This window comes from Alosa sapidissima, chromosome 21 (genome assembly GCF_018492685.1).
Source record: "Alosa sapidissima isolate fAloSap1 chromosome 21, fAloSap1.pri, whole genome shotgun sequence".
Taxonomy (NCBI): Eukaryota; Metazoa; Chordata; class Actinopteri; order Clupeiformes; family Clupeidae; genus Alosa; species Alosa sapidissima.
In genome coordinates, this window is record NC_055977.1 from 21,523,280 (window position 1) to 21,546,173 (window position 22,894).

General features: G+C 42.5%; 3 protein-coding genes across 4 annotated transcripts in view; 1 reads left to right on the plus strand and 2 right to left on the minus strand.

Moving 5' to 3' along the window:
- Nucleotides 1-3,521: 3,521 nt before the first annotated feature.
- On the minus strand, nt 3,522-16,764 carry LOC121696027 (cell wall protein DAN4-like). 2 transcript variants are annotated; one of them, XR_006026221.1, is made up of 2 exons: nt 16,541-16,764; nt 3,522-5,198 (listed from the first exon to the last, which is right to left on the minus strand). XR_006026221.1 is itself a non-coding variant. In XM_042077325.1 (2 exons), the coding sequence occupies exons 1-2, from the start codon at nt 8,365-8,367 to the stop codon at nt 4,761-4,763; spliced, it is 486 nt and encodes a 161-aa protein (XP_041933259.1). In that variant the 5' UTR covers nt 8,368-8,964; the 3' UTR covers nt 3,522-4,760. The 2 variants fall into 2 exon arrangements, 1 of the variants encoding a protein (XP_041933259.1); XM_042077325.1 differs by lacking the exon at nt 16,541-16,764 and adding an exon at nt 8,320-8,964.
- On the plus strand, nt 16,160-18,876 carry zgc:114119 (uncharacterized protein LOC619273 homolog). The gene is made up of 5 exons (XM_042077324.1): nt 16,160-16,329; nt 16,706-16,942; nt 17,034-17,192; nt 17,794-17,883; nt 18,051-18,876. Exons 2-5 carry the CDS (start codon nt 16,706-16,708, stop codon nt 18,141-18,143), a joined length of 579 nt encoding a protein of 192 aa, XP_041933258.1. The 5' UTR covers nt 16,160-16,329; the 3' UTR covers nt 18,144-18,876.
- A 152-nt stretch (nt 18,877-19,028) lies between these two features.
- LOC121695828 (exostosin-1c) overlaps nt 19,029-22,894 on the minus strand; it is a 42,676-nt gene continuing 38,810 nt past the window's right edge. Inside the window, exons 5-11 of the mRNA XM_042076965.1 lie at nt 22,641-22,773; nt 22,069-22,187; nt 21,631-21,726; nt 21,346-21,432; nt 21,004-21,164; nt 20,426-20,597; nt 19,029-19,780 (exon numbers count right to left, since the gene is read on the minus strand). Coding sequence (XP_041932899.1) covers nt 19,595-19,780; nt 20,426-20,597; nt 21,004-21,164; nt 21,346-21,432; nt 21,631-21,726; nt 22,069-22,187; nt 22,641-22,773 — 954 coding nt within the window. The 3' untranslated portion in view covers nt 19,029-19,594. The remainder of the gene's footprint in view (nt 19,781-20,425; nt 20,598-21,003; nt 21,165-21,345; nt 21,433-21,630; nt 21,727-22,068; nt 22,188-22,640; nt 22,774-22,894) is intronic.

The window sequence follows — 22,894 nt, forward strand, 5'->3', positions numbered from 1 at the left end:
AAATGTTGCACACGTTTTTGCTAACCTTTGGCCACAGTATCTGGACTTCTTTCCTATACCAAACATTGTTCGTATGATTATAGTTATGGTTGTAATTTATTCAACCCTCAATAGCATTACATAGAATGAGACAGGAAAACAGGAATAACAGTAATCTATTTTTAGACATTATTCTTAAAAAGAAAACATAAATAAACATATCACCCCATATGTTCATAAATTTGTATATATAATAGAATCCCCCAATGTTAACTGACTCCATGGCTACGGGCTTGAGTAGCAGTAACCAGGGTTCTAAAATTAACTTTTTTGATCACCAGCCAATGTGGCTGGTAACTTTCTAAAGGTACTAGCCAATCAGAATTTCTACTAGCCAATTTTTTTCTTGTGAAAATAAGAGAATTATGAGTTTATAAGATGAGTGTCACTGAATGCATTTGATCTTTATTAACATTGTTGGCATGGATATCTATATCTATTTCTCTGTCGATATCCTCATCCCCTGCTCCATTCCTCTTCTCGCCTCCATAAGTCTGTCCCAACCACCGCTGCATTTAGTTTAATCTCAACTTAATAAAAAGGAGATATCAATTATCATCAACAATGACCAGCCAGCTGGAAGCTGCTACTCGTTTTCTCTCCCTCTCACGTGTGCTCAGACGCATTCTCAATTAAATGCAGTAGCATAGGGCCTATACGTTCAAATTGGATCTTTATAGAGAGGACCCGAAAAGTATCATCTTTATGTAACATGCTGTTGGTGCTTGTTTACATTGTACATCATACTTTCTCTAACAAGAGTAAAAAACAGTTTGCAGTCCAGCTAGGCCTACTATTTATTGGCTAAATGTCCTCCTCTGTCTCTACGCACAGTGTGTGATGCGTGTGGTGGTGGTGATCACTGATCGGGCAACTTTTTAAAACTGATAATTTTCGCCTATACAAGCTTCCCACGTTCCTCTCCATCTTCAGCTATAGACAATAAAATAAATGATCTAGCTGCTTCAGGTTTTGCAGCCTCCGCTACATGACATGAGCAAAGGAAATAGGCTAGGTAAACACAATCATGGGCGGATTATGAAATTTCGGGCCCCTGGGCCCAGATGTATTAAGGGCCCTCCATTTATTGTCGTTTTTGTGGGAGGGGGGGTTTGGGGGTCCTCCCCCAGAACATTTTTAATTTGTTTGATGTGATTTCCTGTATTCTGGTGCATGTTGGGGACCAGTACTAATTTCAGTACTGACCAATACTAAATTCAATCAGATTCATAGTCTACAGTACATCCTGATTTGTTGATATTGAGGAAATGATTCCATGCAAAGGCTTGGGCTTCAGGGCCCCCTGACCCCTTGGCCCCCTGGTCCTGGGCCCGGTAGGCCCGTGCAGTAATCCATCCCTGAACACAATGCGTTAATTGCGTTAATATTTCGTAACGTGTTATGTATTTGTGTTATGTACATGTGTAATGTACTTTTTACTTTACTTTACTGGCTAACTACCTCCTCGTTCAGTCTATGCTCCCTGCTCTGGCTCCGTTTGTTCTTCTAATTCCTTGAGTTTTCTGGTAGACGCTCCGTTTGTTTCAGTCTCTCGCGCTGGTTTCACTCCAAATTGCGCGCAGTCAATGGGCGTATGAAACGTCATCACGTAGCATTACGGCACAGTGGTCATGGGAAATGTACGAAGTACTGCCAGGGGGATATATGACCGAGAGCACGTGATGCCTCATGCATCACCACCAGCCAAACTGGCTAGTAAGTTTTTATTAACACCCGCCAAAATGAATTTTAACCCGCATTTGGCGAGTTGGCAGGTGTTAATTTAGAACCCTGGCAGTAACAGCGTGCTGCACCATGTATCCAAGTGCCCATGTTCATCAACCCTACTCCCATCTCTCCTCTACTTATTTCCTGTGACCTACACTATCTTTCCAAGGCAAAGCGAAACCTATATTACAAACTTCCAAAAAACATATACTGTAATTCAAGTGTGTAAATACATTCTTATTAGAGCCATACTGTGTCCAGATAAGGGAAAACCATGTCACTAACAGTTGAAAACCCCAGAAAAGCCACATGTTACATCACCAAAATGTGATAGTAGTATCCAACAGTTGATGGCTGAAAGATCGAAGCATATTTGCCTACCTGCGGTCTGATGGTTAAGTAAATATTTACTCTCAGCTTAACCAGATGTTGCCTTACTGCTTCTGCCATAGTGACGTATAGACTATAACAGTTGGCTCTGTAGCCTACTTGACGGGAGGCCTATTCTTCATAAAGGATGATGACACTAGAGTCTGTAGAGGCCATGGCCAGGGACCATACCATGGCATAATTCACATTCAGTGAAAGCAAAATAATATGTTTCCCTGTGATGTAAGACACTCCGGAAGTGTGAGCTAGTTTTTAGTTTTTAAGATGTAAGTGTAAATATGGGATCAAGTACGTCCAGCTATGGTAATAACATTAATAACAATCATTTAATGTTTAAATGGAGGCACTAAGTAGAAGAAATTAGCATCAGTAAGTAAAAAATGTGAAAGTATCAGGGTACTATCACTGTAGGCCATTTACTGAGAGGTTTGGCTATGCACACAGTGCATTGAATGTTTGTTCATCAGGAACACCTTGTCATTTGCACACAAAGATAACCATGGTCAACACTGTAATTGCCAGCAAGGAGTATTTAAATACATCAAAATAAGAAGCATTTTCTAGAAACAAATAATCCTCTGACATGATTGCTGATTATGGTCATTTTTGCACATGTGTAGTTGTCATTTGATTTGCATTTAGGCCTATGTAATAGTATAGTATACTCTTTTGATCCCGTGAGGGAAATTTGGTCTCTGCATTTATCCCAATCCGTGAATTAGTGAAACAGACACAGCACACAGTGTACACACAGTGCGGTGAAGCACACACTAATCCCGGCGCAGTGAGCTGCCTGCATCAACAGCGGCGCTCGGGGAGCAGTGAGGGGTTAGGTGCCTTGCTCAAGGGCACTTCAGCTGTGCCTACTGGTCGGGGTTCGAACCGGCAACCCTCCGGTTACAGGTCCGAAGTGCTAACCAGTAGGCACGGCTGCCCCCCAAATATTGGGTGTTTCTGGATGCAGTGTCAGTTAACATTAATTGACAATTTGGCCATTTTTGAAATTTGCATTAAAATTTCTTACTGAAACTAAAAACAAATCCCATAAAGTTCTTCCACATTAAGCACAGCAGTGGAATAAAAGTTAAATATTGGGCATGTGCACTGACTGGGCATGACTGCGCCAGGCAATTTCAAATAAAACTGTGAATAAATGTACAGGTAATAACTAAGTTATACCAAATGTTTCATATCTTCACAGATCAAAACCATGGGTCACAGAACTTTAGAATGACTAGGGTATGATCTGATCATATATCGTATCAGTAAACAAAAACTGACAAAAGTAGATTCCAAACCTGAAGATTCCAAGACCTTTTCTCTACCACTGAAGGCACCCAGAACACATGTATTATTTTCCAATCTCTTACTAAAGGTTTAATTTTATTCAATAAAGCAACGCACAATATTTTGAGGAAATCTTTAACAGTTTTGTCAACATGTGGCATATTCATTATTCCAAATTACTGTGTGGAGACATCCTTTGGAAGTGAAAACTCAGTAATCTGTTGGATCACTTCATTGTCCATCTGTCCTTCTGGCAAACCTTCCTTTGTGTAAAATGCATAGACATTCTGATATGTGATTTTCATTTATCAAAATCAATCAGAATAAAAAGCAACAGTTTTGCTAGACATCTTGGTTAAAGATGCAGTCTGCGATTCAATTTTGTGTATCATTGTTCTATTGTTGAAATTCTAGATCAGAAGCCAATCGAAACTACAGCGCTTCTTTCCATGCTGCTCCATGTTAATTGGCTGGGATTGTGTCTGGGTTGGTTCAAGCCTCTCTGTTTCCTAATTACAGAGCCAGAGGGGTATTTCACAAAACCTAGATAATGGATTAAGCTGGGATTTTTTTGTTATCCTGGCTGAATTTGGACTTGACTATTTTGTGCAGACTGGTCATGACCAGGCTAATGTTTCTAATGTTAACTATGTTGTCTTTTTGGTTCAGCCAGCTGTCACTTGGATCAGACCTCAATGTGTGTTTTTTTTTAAGAACTTGGTTCCATGTATGAGTAATATTTGCAAAACACCATGGGGCCTTTCCGAAACTAGTCCCTGCTTACTCCCCCTCGGTTATGGAGTGCACTCGGGTGGAAATCACCCTATGGCGAATGGGAAATCACCCTATGCGCTATATGAATAAAATTGCCTTGCCTTGCCAGTCTATATCAAAAGCTGTGGTTCACTTGGTGTGAATGACTATTTTCTGCATCTTTTTTATTCCTACCATGAGGTCTTTGGAGGAAAGATGAGAATGCGCACATATCCTGAATTACTTACACCTGGCTTGACCTAGTCGCTCCTACTCATCGTGGCTTAGTGTTCATGGTCCTCCTTTTATCTCTTATCTTGGATATCTTAATTCTGCTTTTGTGAAATTCCCCTCTGGACTTGCATGAGTAAATCTGACACAAGATCGCATGGGAATAGAATCGCGTATTGCACCTTTAATGTATATAAGCAAGAGTCGGTTTATTATGGAGTTTAATTTCCACCGAAAGACACTGCAGGTTGATCAGGGTGTAAGACAGACAGTGGGTGGCAGTGTGTCAGTTAGTCTTAGGTGGCCTACATTGACCACGCCACTGAGGTGAGCTACTGATTGCAAAGCAACACAAAAAGGACAGCCCCAAGGACTGTGTTGAGGAAACCCAGCCAGGCTGCAGTTCCACTATGTAAGGGCTTTTCTATTCCAGGCTTGTAGGTGCTGCTGTGGTTGGTTGAAACTGAGGTCATGTTGGTGGAATGGGTGGTATTTCTTGACATTGGCTGGGTGGTTGCAGTGGTGCTTCTACTGGTCGCTCCAGGAATGCCAGGGCCAGCATTGTTGGTCGGGCAGGTCGTCGTGTTTACTTGAGCTGTGGTTGTCACTGTTCCAGTTTCGTGCACTGTGGTCGTGTTGTTGGAGCCATCGCCTGAGTTACTGACGTACTGGGTGCTCATGTTCACGCCCGCTGTTGGCAGGCTGGAATTTGTGTCGGTTGTGTTGCCACTCACAGACAAAATTGTGGGCGTAACATCACTGAGTGCGCACTGCAAGGAAAAAAAGTATAGAAATTAGATCAAGGATAAACCACTGCACTCTGCATTAAAGGTGCACTATGCAGTTTCAGGTATTTTTGCCGACTGTAGAGTTCCCCCTAGAGTCGCAATATATTTATAGTTTACTCTGCGGTTGCCTACTTCTCGTGGCTTGTTCCCCTTGTACACAATGGAAGTGCTTTTGTTGTGGAGGCGAAGGATTAACAACAGGTAAAAACTATCTCCAAAGACCTATATCTACTGACAAGGTAGCCTAATGTTTCACAATTCTCGCGAGATGTCTTCAGGTCGACTATTCCTGAAGTTGCATGGCTGGTTCTCTCATTAGCGACTCGCTACGGCTATGCTGGCTATGCTAAACGATTCCCCTATTTCAAGTTTGTTTACCATCAAATTGGCTTCGTAAAGGTTATAAGATGAAAATCTTGCATAGTGTACCTTTAAAGCAACACCAAAGCACTATTTGTTCATCCAGCACCGGCTTTGGGAATAACAATGTCCACAGACAAGGTAGAGTATGTTGCATGATTTTATGAAAGTATGATGTATTGCGACATCAGAAGCAAGTCAAATTTGTAGTTTCCTATGTCTCATTCCATCGAACTACAGATCCGCTACCCGATCTGTCAAACTTGCATAGTGCGGTTATAGCCAATAGAGGGTCGCAAAGCGAATGCAGAAGTGCCGTTCACCCTGTTACGAGTTGATGAACCACTGAAACGATTTTGGAAACATTATTTTAAGGTACAAAAAAGTATTTGGTGTTGCTTTAAGTGACTTTTTTTATTGAAATGTGTTTCACAGGCATGCCTCTTCAGAGTCCCTTTACAACAGTGTATGTACTGTAACATTCATAGGTGCCAGGATTATCTCCAGGGCCAGGTGACCCTGGTCACTCGAGCAATCACTCAGTCTTCAATTCCTTATTATTCAGAACATCAGCATTTTAGAAGACACAAACTACATCCTCCAGAGCACAAGATTGATAATACAAATCACAAAAACATAAAATGAACTTAAAATCCAAGGAGAAGAATGCCACTCCTAACAGTTTAGATACTGTCTCTAACTACATTACAAGACAAATGGGTACCTACAGAAACTGGACAGAATAAGTCCTGCATCTGTACTTTAGCATCACTAAAGGATTATGAATTTGTTCACACTAATTTATATTATTACTTCACAAAAGCCTCAATGTGGAACCATTATATAAAATTTGTGATAGGAATTGACTCTGAGTCATTAACAGACTAATCGGAGTTGGAGCTAAACTGGTATCGCAGCATAACCCAAGCAGATGTGACCTTATGTCTTTCCATGCCACCCTCACAGTTTTTCTGCCCTAAGTCATAGTTGCTTTGGAAAGATTGTGAAAGGTCACCCAGGCTTATTTGGCTACCGGCAGCAGAGCTCAGCTTTGCATATCCTGGAGTGGGTACCCAACAGCTCCAGGGTTATGTAAGTGTTCACTCCGTCCACCTGGTTTTCATCTCTGTCTGTGATCTGCCCACCCAAGTTCATTGGGGAGATAGACTTTTAAATCGTAAGTCTTGACTTAATTGCTTAATTTGCTCTCTATTTAAAAGATTGGCTTGGTGCTTAAACCCTTGACATTTACACACCTCGTTGTGTGTAAATTGCTTTTGAGCACACTCCATTTTAAAGGTCCAGTATGTAGGAAATAATGGAAAATAAACTGTAACCATTCCAAAAATGATCACCATATGTTGTCAGAGAGTAAGGAAACACGATGAATTGAAGTAATGGCTTATTTGACAACATTACTCTAACCTGTAAAACCCCGTAAAACCCATGAAAAAAAATGAGTTACGGGGCGGAATGTCTTAGAATTTTCGTTTATGTTTTGAACGATTAATTCTAGAATAGCGTATTAATAATGGGCTAGCGCGTCCTCCTATTTGGGTTGCCAAATTAGCAAAGGCCAACTGTCAACAGCTGTCAGTTGTAGTCATGAATGCCTACGAGAGGCAGGCAAATTTCCTAAATTAAAACAATAAACAAATTAAGTGGACATCGGAGGAGCTTCCTGAGATGGTGACGTCTTCGTCAAACGAAGAATATCAAGTGTGACGCAGAGCTGGCCATATTTCTTCACAACAGGTAGCCTAGGCTAAACTTCATCTGCATCGCTAACTTCAGCTAAATATGTTACGTTGGTTAGAGAGGTATTTTTTGTTTTCACTGTTTCCGTAATGTGTAGCTGGGTCATGGTTGGAGAAACGTTAAAGCAGCTGCAGGTCAACTAACGTTAGCTAAGTCTTCATTACATCTGGCAACCCAGAAGAGGATCGCGTCTGGTAGTCTTGAGAACGTTCACCAGTGTTTTGATTTTGGCCTGCAGAACGTTCGGTAACAATCCTACAAATCGCACCTTTAAGAAGTTCCACTTCATGTTTCACTTTAAAAAATGACAGTGTTGACAGTGACCAGTATGCTGTCTTTCAATGGGTCATGAGGTGTATTTGATCCAAAACATTTATTGGCAATCTATAAGTTAGTTACAAAACCTATTACAAAAATGTCATTGCACTTTTGCCCTACCAACAGAAATTGTAAAGTGTGTGCATGACAACCGATGCTGTTGAAGACAAATTGTCCAGGCATGTCAAACAATCTCTATTAGCTGAAATGGCATGCAATGTTGTCAGTTATAAAGCCTTGGAAAAGGTTCAGCCATGATTGAAGGGTTAACATTCCCTGAACCACAGCCAGTGAAATCTTGGCAGGGGTTCTGCCACACAACAGGTGGTTGGAAAGCACTGCACGAAGAAATAAATGTCTTTATATTTGATTTTGTGATGTCCTGACCTGCAGCACTATGACAATATGGATGCTCTTTTCAAATAATTTACCATTCTGGTGGTCGTTTGTCACTATACAGCAGTTTAGATTCTAAATTGACAATTTCAATGAATAAAACAGTTTTTACCCCTTTAAAATGGAATCCCCTTGACGGTGAGCATCCATTATCACCGGGTGTTTAAATATTTCACTCTGTTTTGAAAGCACAGATAGCTGCTCTCGAATGCTCCCCATCCCTCTTTTAAAAGCCTGTTGTGATATGCTGCATGCAGTGCAGTCAACCTACCTCTATGACGAAAAGGAGCAGACAGGTGTAGAGAGCCAAGTATCCCATGCTTTCACCTGATGACTCTTCTGCAAAGGTCTCACAAAGTTTTTTTCCCACTTGTTTTTGCCGTTTTGTCCTTTTTTTGTTTTCTTTTTTAATCTGCTATATGATTAGTTGTTGTTGTTCTTATTTTGTTGTTTTCCCCACCCCTCTTGTTTTCCGTTCTCCTTGGGTCTGTTGTGTCTAGGTTTCTGTCATTTGTTCATCACCCTTTCTTTCTAGCTTTGCCTCTCTCTGTGCCGGGCCCGGCCTTCTCCTTTGCTTTTTATACCGGCTCCCCAAAAGTCATGCTGTCACACACACACACACACACACACACACAGATGGGGGCATATCTAACTTGTAATTATCACACTACCCTGGAGCCTAGCCAGCTTTCACCATTAGCGCTCAGTACACACTACGGGCCCATTTAAAAAGCACGGCAGATATGGAGAAAGATAGAGGTCCTAAGCAAATGCTAGGAACTGTGGGGATTAAGCCTTAGGCAAAAAGTGAAAAACAAAGAAATAAGAGAGAGAGGAAGAAGGGCTAGTAAAGAGTTGGGATGCTGATGAGGGTCTCACTTCAGTTTGGATTGATTATCAATACAACCCAACCCAAACACACCAACCCCCCCCCCCCCCCCCCCCCATACACACACAAACCATTTCATCATCCCCCTAGCCAAACACAGAACAATATTCCCTCCCCACACACACACACACACACAGGTACACCCCCCCCCCTCCGTCTTCCCTGGAACCGTATCAACCATATTTGCGTCCAAACGGATCTATCTCAACACGTTACTTCATATCCCAGGCCTATAGGTGGCACTGTTTGTTACAGAAATTGACCAAAGCGCGCTGTGTAGGCCATACAACAGACAGAGTAGGCTACGACAAAACTGGCTAGTGCAAAGAAACCAGAATTGTTTGTGTGGACTTATAGTGAACTGTCAACTGTAGTCAACTGTAAAACTAATAAACTTAATTTTTACGGTTTGTGAAGGGTGCAGTCCCGTCCTTTATTTGGATAATGCAGGTAAAAATAATATCCTTTACTTTCTTTGGTTGTAGGATAGTCCGCGATTCACATTAGTTTTGGTTATCACCGCAAGTGCAAAGGCTAGGCTATTCCGTCGCCACATTTATAATATTGCTATAATACCTTTGTTAGTAACAGTCAATACATTTGCTTGCATCAAATCGTGCATTCGCATTTAGTGCGCATCTATAGGCTTAACATGAGTTCTAAGCGTCTTTGTATGCTCATATCTGACTTCACTATGAATGCATTTATTTATGTTGTAAGACATGTTAAATAAATGAATGACATTGGCACTACGCACAAATTAATGTAAACTTACACCGCACTTCCCTAATAACTTAAGTTCTCTCGCGTCACTGACAGTAGCTAGAATGCATAAAAAAACACCGGCAAAAACAGTGTTCAGTCCACCAAGTCATAAGCTATCGGCGCTGCGGTAATGTCATGTATGAAAACTAGTATTGTTAGGCAATACTATAAGTGTCAAGTCCAGGGCAGCTGAGGTGTGGCGATGACATCATCGATACGCAAGTAGGATGTGCGGTTTCACTGTCCAAACGAATTCAAAAGAGGGCTACGGTTTCAGATTTTTCCACTCTGGGACCAGGTTTCAAAAAAGTGCGGTTTCGGGCAGTGCGTTTACAGGATTCGTTTGGACGCTCGGCAAAGACGAAGCAAAACCTCTGTGTTTAACCCAAAAAGCGTCTCCGTGTGGACGGGCCCTTACACCCCCCCCCCCCCCCACACATTTCATCACCCCGCCTTGCACACACCCCATTACCACCCCCATCACACCCACCCACCCATATACACACACCATATCCTCCCTTACACACACACAATATACCTTTTCAATTACTACTTTTAATTTATTCTTTACAGTTGAGCTGGCTCTTGAGCACAAATTACACGACAATAAACTACTTAAAGTTGAACTTGAACAATATACAGTATGTTTTAATGACATTGCCTTCATTTGTCACTGATTGACGTCAGCTCTATTTGAGAGGATGTGTGAACTGATTATACTTTTACTCTTTTTTTTGTCCTTAAAGGTTCACCTTTGCCTTGAGGGTGCACAGTTTATCCAGCTACTTTGTGCATCTTAAGAGGTGAACAGGTGGGATGTCTGATTGTTTATAAGTGTGTCCATGCATTGGTGGATTGGGTCAGTGGATGGTATGGGAAAACCCAGGTCATCCTACCCAAGACTTGGAGCCAAGCGTTTACTGTTAAACCAGGAAATCGACATGTATATGGAACTGGCAGTAAAATGGACAGACTTTATATGCGTATTGAGATTAGATAAGGATTCCCGCGTAGTGGAATGAATATGATCATACATTTTAACAGCAAATATTGATCGTGTTATTTACATTAAAAGGTCTGCTAACCCTTCAAAATATTTCACTTCACTTTTGTGAAATCTTTCAGATCGGTACATTCCATTACATTATTGTACAGTACTATATGCCGAGAGGCCTGTATTCCTCTGAGGTGTTTGTCTCTACTCCTGACTATGGAAATTCAGAGGATATGTTCCAGTCTTTTGCCGACATGCAAAACTTTCCAGTGGTAGTAAACTTCATGAACAGCTTTATTCGTTATTAAAATTATGTTCTCTTTCAGCTCGTTAATGTACACTGTAAAAAATGTCTGATGGCAGATTTTCTCCCAGATATTCATCCATCCATCCATCTCTCTCCCCCTCACTTTTGTGGATAATATCTGGTGTGTGTTGAATCTCCTAGCCAGCAATACATTTTCTCCTAGCCAGCAATACAAGTTCTCACAGTCTCACGTATCTTCTGAGTCATTACACAACAGTTAGGTCCAGTCGAATTATTTATTCATTTCTGATTGGACCATAGGCATTCCATGAGTCATCATGAGTGCCGATATCTCCCCAATGGGGCACATTGAAGCAATCACTCCACATTTTGCATTGAATTGTCTAACGTGAACATACCATTAATTCGAAGCGAGAGAGCAACGATTTCATAACATGTAAAACAGTGAAAACAGTGTAGAGAGTAGCGTGAATGTTCAATTTGATATGAGACGGATAGACTTAGAAGTAGTTACTTGGCAATGGGAGACGCCAGGGCGATTTTGTAGGTGAAGGATGAATGAACAAAAATCAAAATAAACAATAGAAAACACTATTTAGTGTCAATTAGTATAAAAGCAATATGGCACTCGAGATTGTGGTGGTATGTGCTACCTACTCTCATTCGTACCATGTTGCTTAAATAACAAACAGAAAATTGTCAGCATTCTATACTAATGCAAAATATGAATATGATGGATATGATGGATGTGGCTGTCACAGAATGCCATAAAGCACGAGACAGCCACTAGGCAAGCAAACATGTATATTTATCTTTCCTTTCTTTCCTTCTTTTTTTTTCTTTTACCATTGTGCTAGTGTGTGTATGTTTGGGGGAGGGGGTGGAGTGTGCGGCGTGAGTGGGTGTGTGTATATGTGGGTGTGTGAGTGTGTGTGTGTGCTCTAATGTTCTATTATTTGTATTATTCTCCATAGTCCATGTCAATTATTATTATTATTACTATTATTTGCTAATTTTGTGATGTAACTACTGCTTTGGTAACATTGTAACACTTACAGTCATGCCAATAAAGCTCATTGAAATTGAAATCAATGGATTTCTCTCCTTTTTTTCCCTGTAACACATTGTCCTGGCTCCAGAACAGATACGCACGTGGATGAAATGGAAGCTTTGTGAGAGGTGACTTATCTGATGTTTTATCACCCTGCATAGTTCCTGGAACAGAACACTTTTATTGCAGAGATAAGCCACTGGCTGGCTCAGTAGCTAATGCCTTAATGCCTACTGTAGGGTACTGTGAGAGTATGACTGCATGGAATTGAGCTTGACATTGTCCACTCTATGAATATGTTAGTGTAAAATTCGGCTTGGTGACTGAAAAAGGTACTTGAATGCCCAAAATCCAAAATCCACTACCTAATAGCCATTTCCAGCATTTACTGATGGTGACATATATAGAGAATCTATCAATTACATTCAGACTAAAGTAATTAACATACTGTAAAATCAATTAGAATAAATTCAGATGGATCAGTTCATTTGAGCAGCTTTAGAGTTACTACAACCTAGGACAGGTGCGGCAGGAAAGTTATCATCCATTTTTTTCCACATAGGCACAGCATGTCCATCAAATCAGATGATCCCTCACTGCTTTAGCAGGGCATCCTCTGAAAAGAAGGGTGACCTCATGGCATCAACTTCATAGCTACAGTATCTAGAACTATCTTTTTCAATCATTCACAACTGACTCACCTGGGAAATGGTTGTAAAAACTTGCAACGTTATACTGTAGGTGTATTTAATCCCTGCCTCCCCTAATTCTCATTGCACTAGCTGCACTTAAATGCTATTTTAAAACACGCCTTCTAGAAGTATTCCCTCTGGATGATGACACAAATCAATTCATTTTGTTTTACATGTAATTTCATTTAAAGCTGCAAAAGCCTTATCTGATGCTTATGAATCACAAAGGTGCAGCACTGGCAATGTGTGGGATGAACTACTGTCCCAATGCAAATGCAGCTTTGAAGAGCTCAGGAGAGGTTTTGCATGGGTAATGAGTGGATAGGAAAGAGCCTGATAGCTTCTTCAGCTGTAAATGATGTCTCCAAGGTTAGAGAGTTCAGTGCCCCTTGCATGTACAGTATAGATAGACATAGGTACATTGTATCTATAGATTAGACGTGACCGAATTCTTTCAGAATTGTTGCAGTTGTATTTTATGTTTAAGTTTAAGAGTACTTATGACCCAGAGAGAAGAAAAACTCTTTTCTGATTGGCTGGTGGGGTGGCTATTAAGTAAGGGATAACGGCCGCCGAGTTTTCCCGTTATACTGAATTAATGGACAAACGGAGTTAAAGAATTCCCTGACGTGCAGCAGAGGGGGTACCATCTTTGCCTACAAAAGGGACCCAAAGTTGCCATCTTTGCCCATTTATGGAGATCCGGATCTCCTTATAGGCAAAGATGGTAATCGGATTTCCTTATATGGGCAAAGATGGCAGCTTTGAGTCCTTTTATAGGTGAACTTCAGAGCACCTGTGAGATACTATGGCACGTTAGTGAAAATATGGTCAGAAGTGAACAGTCAGTCGCCCTTTTTAAAGGGACACCAGGCAACGTTTTCGTGTTAATTACTCATCTTCGTAAGTCGGTATATGGTTAAATGACTCATTACAGGGCGAATGAAGACTCTCTCGCCCGCCCCTACTGCCTGTAGGAAGAATATCCCGCTTGCAAGTTCAGTGCATCATACCCGGCGACCGAAGCAGTTTCAGTTTCCATCCTGCATCCACAGCACAGAGGGAGGCTAACGAAACGCTAGCGATTGTTGCAAACGTGTGTATAATGGCAGAGCCAGCGAAGAAGCAGCGAAAACCCTTGACGGAAGATGCAAAGAAAAGGAAAAGAGCTTCAGACCGAGCGAGGGGGAGTTTCGTAGAGAAAAAGCATCAGGCTTGCCTGGTGTCCCTTTAAAGATGGTAATGGCCAACTTAGATGTTAACTGGCTGAATCTAACCCTCCAAATCCTGACCCTGGTTAAAGGTTTTATATATTTCTTTCTCTTCCTCCATTCATATGATGCCAGCCCTAAATTGATCTTAACTTACATGTAGGCTAAATGTGCCTAGCTTCCTTTTTAGCTACTTATGCCTGACTTCAGAGAGGCCCCTGTAATAGGTTGCTTCTTACGCTTGATGGTCTTTTGGGCCCCCACCATTGACTTCAAGGCAGTGCTGCCATACCTAACCCTAACCCTAGCGGCTTCCAGGCAGAGCTGCCTTGAAGTTGACGGTGGGGGCCCAAAAGACCATTGCCTCTTGCAAGTACCCGAGCCTGGATTGTTGTCCTCTCAGGTCTATCTGTTGGCGACAGTGTTGCCAACTTTTTCAAATGGAGTAGCTAAAGCCAGCTCCAAAAGTCGCTAAATGTCGCTAGATGATGCCACGCAATATAATTTGTACATCAATTACATCAGCACGTCGTGCACCCCCCCCCCAAAAAAAACGATGATGCCCCTTTAATTATGACCGCCGCGCAGCGAAGCGGCGGTCATATAGGTTTAGTCAGATTTTGTTTTTTCTTTTTCGCATGTCCAAATTTCCGTCAAGGATTCCCGGGACACTGAAAGACCGGGGTAGACGAAACTTGGTGGGCATGTAACCCCATATGGATAGCATGGAACCATCGTTTTTCGTTTTGATCTGTAGCCCCCCCGCTGGACTGCACCCCCCGAAAGGAGGGTAGGGCAGACACAGTTTTCTGTGAATATCTCGAGAACTGTAAGGTTTAGGAGGACCATTTTTTTTGTATGTTTGCCTCCAGGGGTCATGTTAACCCATTCCATGTGCACACATGTGCATAAACAGATACACACGCACACACATACATTCACAGTAATCATACGTATGACACATACTCACACAGTAGACATATGTACGCATGCATGCACATGCACAAACACACATACGCAGGCAAACACACAAGCACACACTCACACATAACATAAACGTGTACACGCACACATGCACACAATTCAAGAATTTCTCAGAATTATGAACAGGCAAGATGGGGGTGGGGTTGTATAAAATGAATTTTACATGTGAAATCTATGAACTAATCATGTTTTGGTACTTGTTGTCTAGGAGATAGTGAGAATTGAGTATGGATAATGCAATTTAGTGAGACAGAATCATATAGGCCTTTCAGCGTGATTTATTTTTGTGGAAAAAATGTGCTGGACTGGGCGGCAGTCATATTTTGTACCGCTCTGCGGTACATCTAGTTCCTCTTTACACCTGTTTGATTTTCTCCTTTAAATATATTGTATTTAATATACTTGTATATTAATTGATAGGCCTACGACAAAGTCTTCTACAATGGTAGTCTATACACCAGAATGAGCATCAAGTGGCTGAAAAGCAGTCATTTCCAACCTATTCCCAACTGCTGCATCTGATTCTCACTGCTTTAAGTCTGATTAACTTCACCATAGGCTAGGCCCACACACAATTTAACCTTAAGACAATGGCTATATTTTGCCCCCCAGCCAACAGTCTGTCCTGCATTGATAACTGAGGCTACATAACCTAACCTAAATTAATAGGTTTTAGTAACTAGCATGCTCGATTTTAAACTATCTGTTTTGCTTGTGATAAAGATGTAGCCTACTTTCCTTTGTTCAATGTGGCTGTTGAAGGATGCTGGCCAGTGCTCCTGTTTCCCCGTCATGGCTCTCGTCTCATTAACACTGGTTGTAATCTCACCCGAAGTTGCTGCACCTTAACGTTGTCTGAGCTGATACTTCATAGGCCTGTCATGACTTTTAATCATGGGGCAACACTTTGGGCGGACGCGATGTAATTCACAAAACAGGCATGAGACTCTCACAGCACAGCAGAACTCACTGCTCACTCAGAAGAGTCATGCTACATGCTAGCCTAGAAATCTAGACCCACCCTAGCGGCGGCAAATTAATTTGCTCAGCCTGTACACATTTCAATGATATAGGATGGCCCGCCAGACTAGCTACATGCATGAAATCTCGCTAAATATGGCGACAAAGTCGCTAAATTGGCAACACTGACTGCGACCCAACATTCTCAGAGCCTCTACCGTCTCTGAACACTCTGTGAATGGGTCGCCCCCTGGTGGAGCGTATGAGTGAGACGCCTTTAAGCTGAAAGAGGAAATGACGCCAGAATCTCACTACACTTTCACCTCTGTTTGAAAACAGTGTTAGCAGATATGAGATTGTAATATAATGGCAATTTGTGTGTAGTGTCTTAATACAGGACCTACATTTCTAAAAACCCGCTACATTAAATTGTGGCTTTAAGACAAGACCAACTCCGGTTAGATCACGTGAGTTACTGAAATTTGTATTTTTGCATTAACGCGAACTTCATTCATTCAACTTTAGATAGCTAACATTAGCGTTAGCTAATATCACGCCAATAACTTGTTTGAGTTTCAAAGCCCTTGTTCCTTGACGAGAACATTAACGGGGATAGTACTAGTCAGAATGTATTAGCTATTAGATTTCCACCACGTTAAACAATAGCTTTATACATACCTATAAACTGTAGCATAGCATTTCATCGTTTAACTTTAACGTGACCTTTACAACGTCGCGTTTCATTGTTGTCTTGAAGTGTAACGTTAGCTGCACTTAACGAAGGATTGCGCTGCTGATATCAATGTTGTGAAACAGGCTACGTTATCCGTCTTTTGCCGACAGATGGCTGCCTCTATGCCCACGAAGGGCCCTACTCTGGCCAATATGCCCTCCCAGCAGCAACAACAACAACAACCTCACATGCATCCGGCTTCAGGTACTGGTCAACAGCCCCCTATGCCGCCTCAAGGTGCTTTGCGAGAAATATCTCCTGTGTATTTGTGTAGAATTGGCCAAGAAACCGTTCAGGACATTGTTAGTCGCACCATGGAGGTCTTCCAGCTGGCAAGGGCCACTCAAGTAAGTTAACAATAACAACAGTGTTGTTTGCTAACGAGCCTACATGTAGGTCTTTGATTGTATGCACGTTCCACGTCCTCTGCCCCCCTAGCTGCCGAACGGAGTCACTCAAAGTCAAGCCGCCTATCAAGACCGTTTTGGCAAACTGCAGGAACACCTGCGACAGCTTACCCTGCTGTTCCGCAAGCTGCGACTGCTGTATGAGCGCTGCGTGGAGATGACTACGGACTTGCAGGAAGCACCTGGAGAGGTGGGAACAGCTCGTTTTCTTAGAGGGGAGATAAACCGAAAAGAGTAGAATAGATACTAAAACGTACAAAAAGTACTCGACCAGGTAATAGTGTCGACTTATTTTTGTACATAATATGCATGTTGAAGACACTTCATGGTCTGATGTAATGCAAACTGTAATCCCTGCTATGCTGTACTGGTTTAGCATTATTGTAGGCAGATCTGTGGCTTCCTCAGCACTCATTTATTTAAATCTATCAGGGCAATTCCATGGAAAATTACGTTTTTGTAACATCCATAACTCCAATAAAATGTAATGGTATGATGTGAATGATTACATGGAATTTGAGCATTTGCTATTTTTGCTGAAGAATGTACATGAGAAAAAATGCACAAAAAACGAATGTTCTCATTCACATCATACAAATGCCAAGGCATTTCACTGGCGTTATGGATGTGACAAAGTCCATTTTCCGTGGAATTGCCCATCAATATCCACTGATATCTGACATATGTGGCTACCATTTATCTTTACGTTCAGTATTGTATACTGATGTTTTTTAATAAACTGCCTGTGCTTTCAAAATGTTTCCTGTAATAACCCAACCCTCCAATTGCAGTTGGTGCCATATGTTGGTGAAGAGATAGCTTCTGTGGCCGTGGAGCCTTGTAGTCCAGCAGTGAGCCAGGAGAAACGGGAGATGCTGGAGGTTGGTACTCATTCTCTGAATATAACTTATGTTTCACTCTTTCAATGTCCAGAGTGAAATTCAACTAGAGGGGAACATGTATGTAAATTTGGGCCAGTTTTTATGTGTTTTATCTGTGATCTTTCGTGTGAGGAATACTTGACTCTGTGTTCTGTTACCATATGCAGAAGGTGAAGCAGAAGAACCAGGAGATGAAGGTTCTGATGGACCAGCTGAGGAATCTCTTGTGGGACGTCAACGCCATGCTAACGCTCCGTTGATCCGGTCCACCCTATCCAGCTCCAATGATCCGTCCACCTTTCATGCTATTCAAACACGCCAGCTGACCTAATGGCAGTCCATCTCTGTTGGTCTGTGGCCCAGAACTCTACGGTTCAAAAGCCTGGCTCCTACTGCAGCTTGCAGGACACTACAATTTGTAATCTAGTGCACTCCAGGTGGTTTTCTCCTTTACTTAAGTTTCTGTATTCATATGTGCGATGCGTAATCTGTGTTTTGTTTTTATCTTTTTTGTTTGTCATACTCTTGGGCTGCACAGGTTCACCTTCTAGTCATATTGAAGCTCTGAATGTGTAGAATAATTCAGTTTATCAAGTTATCACATAACCAGAATGTGTTCCAAAGAAGTGAAGGCCTTAAATGACCCAGAGAAGATGTTGGATCCAAATGATGTTTGTGGCAATGCGTGAATCGTCTTCCTGCATGCTCAACATGGCAGCTATTTTCTCAGGTGCCTGTAAAATATTAAAAAAGATTTCTGTTTGTGTGTGTGTGTGGGAGTGAGCGTGAATGTGTGTGATAAGACTACATTACTAGCATAAGGTGCTACAGACATGTGACACTTTCTTTTCCCAGATGATTTTGTTTACTTTGAGTATCAAATCCTGTATGAGTAGTCAGTCAGAACAAAACATTTTGTATGATAAGCACTGAACAATGACATTTTCTTTTTTTACTTTTTTACTAAATAAACTGCAAATGGTTATCTCCTCACACTATTGATTTTTGTGTTTGCATCAGTACATTATTTGGGTGACATTATGAATGACTCATTTGAGTTTTGCTCCTTCTCTGAATACCTTGTGATGGTAATTTGGCACCTTGCAATCATCAAATCATGGAAAGTAAAGAGACACCAACTCGGGTGGGATGACAAAGATGCACTTAGGAAATGTTTTATTGGTCTTAGCAATTATAACCACAGCAGGTGAAATCGCCCATCGCTTTGCGAATCCACTTTCATCTCCTTTTTTGTTGTTTTGAGTTCATTGCACCAGTCCGTCTGGTGTCGGTCTGAACATTTCATTTCATACCACTGTTTTGTTTTTTTCCTTCAGTTCAAAGTAGCAGCAGGACTGATCTGGGCATTCACAGCCCTGCATGATTCTCCAGCCCTCACTTCTGTCCGTCAAGGACGGAGCACCAATGTGCCGCCCCAGAGAAAGAGGGGGTGACCCTGCCCCCCTCCTCTCCTCCAATCCCGAGGCTTCACAGACTCCAGTGGGGGTGGTTCTGTCGGTCCACCCAAGGCAGTTCTGGTCCCCTGATTCGTCCCGATCCAGCGGAGGAGGACTCTTCGTCTCCACCACCTATTTTCCCTGCCTCGGGGTTCTCACGTCTCTCTCTCCACCTGTCTGTCCACCCCACCCATCTGTCTGTCTCTCTACCCGTCTCTCTCTCTCATCAATCAATGTCTGTCCAGGCATCCATCTCAGGCACGTTCCAGGTCTTTGTACTTCTTGCGCAGGACGGACACGTGGTCCTTGAAGAGCACTGGGTCCAGGCGGAACTGGGAGTGCACCAGAGGCATGTAACCGAACCAGCTGGCGAACGCGTTCACACACTCCTGCCTCTGGGTAAAGTGCTCGGGGTTTGCCCACGGGGCCATCTTCGTTCCCTGCCAAGACCAAGAGAAAGAGGAGCGAACAAGGAGATCAGAAGAGGGCCTTCAAGTGTCAAGTCTCAAAAAAATACAGTGTAATGTGATGAATCCAAACACATCATGGTAACCCAGTTGCTCAAGAGTGCTTGCTCTAACTATAAACATATACCAGTAAACATGTCTGGAAATAGAACAAAACAGACAAGTGTGTTCCTGTATCATTATAATGATGTTGATTCCCCATGAGCACACTCACTGATAAAATGTACAGCTGAACCCATAATTACTCATACACATGCCACATTTGATTCAATATAATATTTGATCAAGAAAACATTTTTCCTCTAGCACATTGTTGTCTTTTGTCTCGTGCTTATGCCATTTCCAGGCAGAAGAAACATATCGGTCAGATAAAAATGCATTATAAGTGTCATGGGTGTTTTGGGATTAATTGTAGTGCTATACAACAATGTGAATTACTTTGGATACATGCGTCTACAGAATGACAGAATATAATACAAATGTGACAGGTCATGCCGCATTCCCCCACCCAAGGGCTAACGGGACCAGCTGGTCTGCCTCTGCAGCAGACAGACACCAGTTCAGTCACGTAACCAGTGGAGAGAGATGTTATCGATTCCATGCTGGCTGCTGTCTCACCTGTGGACTGGGCAGCTCTTTGTATTGCTTCCTCTGAGCCACTTTGATGGGCGGTAGGTGAGTGACGGATGAGACCAGGAAGTTCATGAGGATGTCCTCGCAGTTGGACGTGCGGTCGACAAGTGCTCGCAGCGAGTGAGGCATGTAATAGGAGAACAGGTGATTGTAATACCTGATAGAAGGAGAGCGAGAGAGAGATGTGGCATTGGAGAGAGAGAGTGGGAGGAAGCTTGATGCTCAATTTTTGACTATCAAATAGCCATGAAGCACAGATAGGAGTTTTACTCCTGCAGATAAAAATGAAGCAAGCTGTTATAAAGTAACTGGCATACTGGATTATAATCCAGTCTAAGATATTTTATTTACTTTTCAGTATAATTTACAATAACTATGTATCATCATTGAGAGTACAGCAAGTATAGCTTTACTATAGAGTAGGTCTGCACTGAGAAAATCACATTAAATCACATTAATGGCTTTCTGTTGTGGGTGGCTTACTATGTGTGAGGTCTAACTCTAGCCTTCAGTGTAAGTTAGGAGAGACTCAGAAGGGGCATTGAGATGAGGGCATTCATTACCTGTGGTAAAAGGCAGCCCCTGTCAGGACGATGGAATACTCATTGGTCCATTTGGAGGTGTAGCCCCACACCTGCTTCACTGGATCCCAGAAGTGGCTTCTGGGAGGGTATCCCACAATCCTCTCTGGGAAACTGCGCCAGACATGGAAGGCGAAGTTAACCTGAAAAAAAAAAAGTTTTAATGAGAAAGTTGTTTTACCTAATAAATCAAATGAATATATTTCATATGAAAGGACGGTAATTTGTTTTAATTCATCGCTGTTTTGACAGATAATAATTGTAGCCTATTTGGCAATTTGCAGGTAATTAATGGTGTGTATTTGAGAGATTAAACTGTCAGACCTCGCTTGTGAGCAGCACGGTATCTTCATCCAGACTAAGCACCGCCTCTGTCTCTATGGCAACTTGGGGCAGGAAGCGGCTAGTCGTCTGCAGGGGTTAGAAATAAAGATAGAGAGAAAGAAGGAAAGAAAGAAAGAAAGAAAGAATGCAATAAAGACAGATGGAGAAATGTTGATGGTGATGGGGAGGATGAAAAAAGAAGATTGCAGTGAATATTGCGGCCGTCACTTGAAAGTGCCTTAAATGTCAAGATGAGAGATGCCACCGCCGAGCTGTAAGGCTCACCTTCCTTCTGCCGTCTGTGACGATAAGAGCCACTGGCATGGGAGGCCATTTGCTTCGATGTGGAGGTGGCTTCTCGCTGTTCCATATAATGATTATCTAAGAGCATATGAGAGAGAGAGAGAGAGATGGAGAGAGAGAGAGAGATGGAGTGAGGGAGGAAGCACTTGAGAGATAAGACTATAAATGACACGAACTGGAACTGGCTCTGCAGACAGTGTGTCTGAGTTAAACTCTTCCTAACCTCCCTCTCTCAGCACACCACTTTAGACTGAGCTAATTGCGTAGGTCGAGGGAGGGGGGTGTCATTTGATGCACTAGGCTGGAGACCAGGGAGGCTGTGTGTGTGTGTGTGTGTGTATGTGTGTGTGTGTGTGTGTGTGTGTGTGTGTGTGTGTCTGTGTCTGTATTTGTGTGTGTGTGTGTGCTGGCGGTGAGTACCTGAGAGCAGTATTTGGATTTAGACACCACCTGCAGCAGCTTCATGATGGGCTGGGACTGAGAGACCAGCGGGGAGGTGGCGTGGATGACAGCAGTGAACTCCTGACCCGGACTCACCCCTGAGAGAGAGAGACAGAGAGAGAGAGAGAGAGAAGATGGAGGGAGGGATACGTGAAATGAAGGATGAAGAATGAAAGAAAAATCAGGGAGGAGTTGGGTTGGGAGGAGGACACAAGAGAGCAAGAGGAAGGATGGAGGGAGAGAGAAAGAAGAGACAACGCGTGAGTCAAGAGGCAAGAAAAGAACAAGGAATTTTCTTTTTGTTTTTTATGCGGTGACCTTTCAGAAAGTGAAGGGGCCTCGACAAATTCGTCCTGCAGCCTGGCACAGCAACTTTGCACCAACATAATTAGCGCACATCACTTAGACGCTATCCCCACACACCAGCAGTATGAGTCACCCGCGGGGCTAAGTGCCTGAGCCGCAGCTGAGTCACAAGCTCCAGGAAGACTAAGGACACGGATGGATGGACAAACTGCTGCGAGGCAGTGCGGGGAGGGAGGGGCGCTTACCTAGGTTCAGGTAGTAGAATGGGTAGTGGGCCAGGTGGGTTGAGTACTCCGGAAGCACCAGCAGACCACCTGGCAGAGAGTTCCACATGAACTTGTTCCTGGAGATGTGGGAGAACACGCGGTCCTTGATGATCTGAGAGAAAGAGAGAGAGAGAGGGAGAGAGAGAGAGAGAGAGAGAGACTGTGAGTGAGTTTTTCACAAACCAGAGCACCGGTCAATTATTTTGACCCATGAGTGTCTGATTTAACCAATA

Excerpts from the sequence above, each read along its gene's own strand:
- LOC121696027 (XM_042077325.1), bottom strand. The coding sequence starts at position 8,367 with ATGGGATACTTGGCTCTCTACACCTGTCTGCTCCTTTTCGTCATAGAG. Across the intron at positions 5,199-8,319 it reads TGCTCCTTTTCGTCATAGAG|TGCGCACTCAGTGATGTTAC; the intron begins GTAGGTTGACTG and ends TTTTCCTTGCAG.
- zgc:114119 (XM_042077324.1), top strand. The coding sequence starts at position 16,706 with ATGGCTGCCTCTATGCCCACGAAGGGCCCTACTCTGGCCAATATGCCC. Across the intron at positions 16,943-17,033 it reads AGCTGGCAAGGGCCACTCAA|CTGCCGAACGGAGTCACTCA; the intron begins GTAAGTTAACAA and ends CTGCCCCCCTAG. Across the intron at positions 17,884-18,050 it reads AGAAACGGGAGATGCTGGAG|AAGGTGAAGCAGAAGAACCA; the intron begins GTTGGTACTCAT and ends TACCATATGCAG.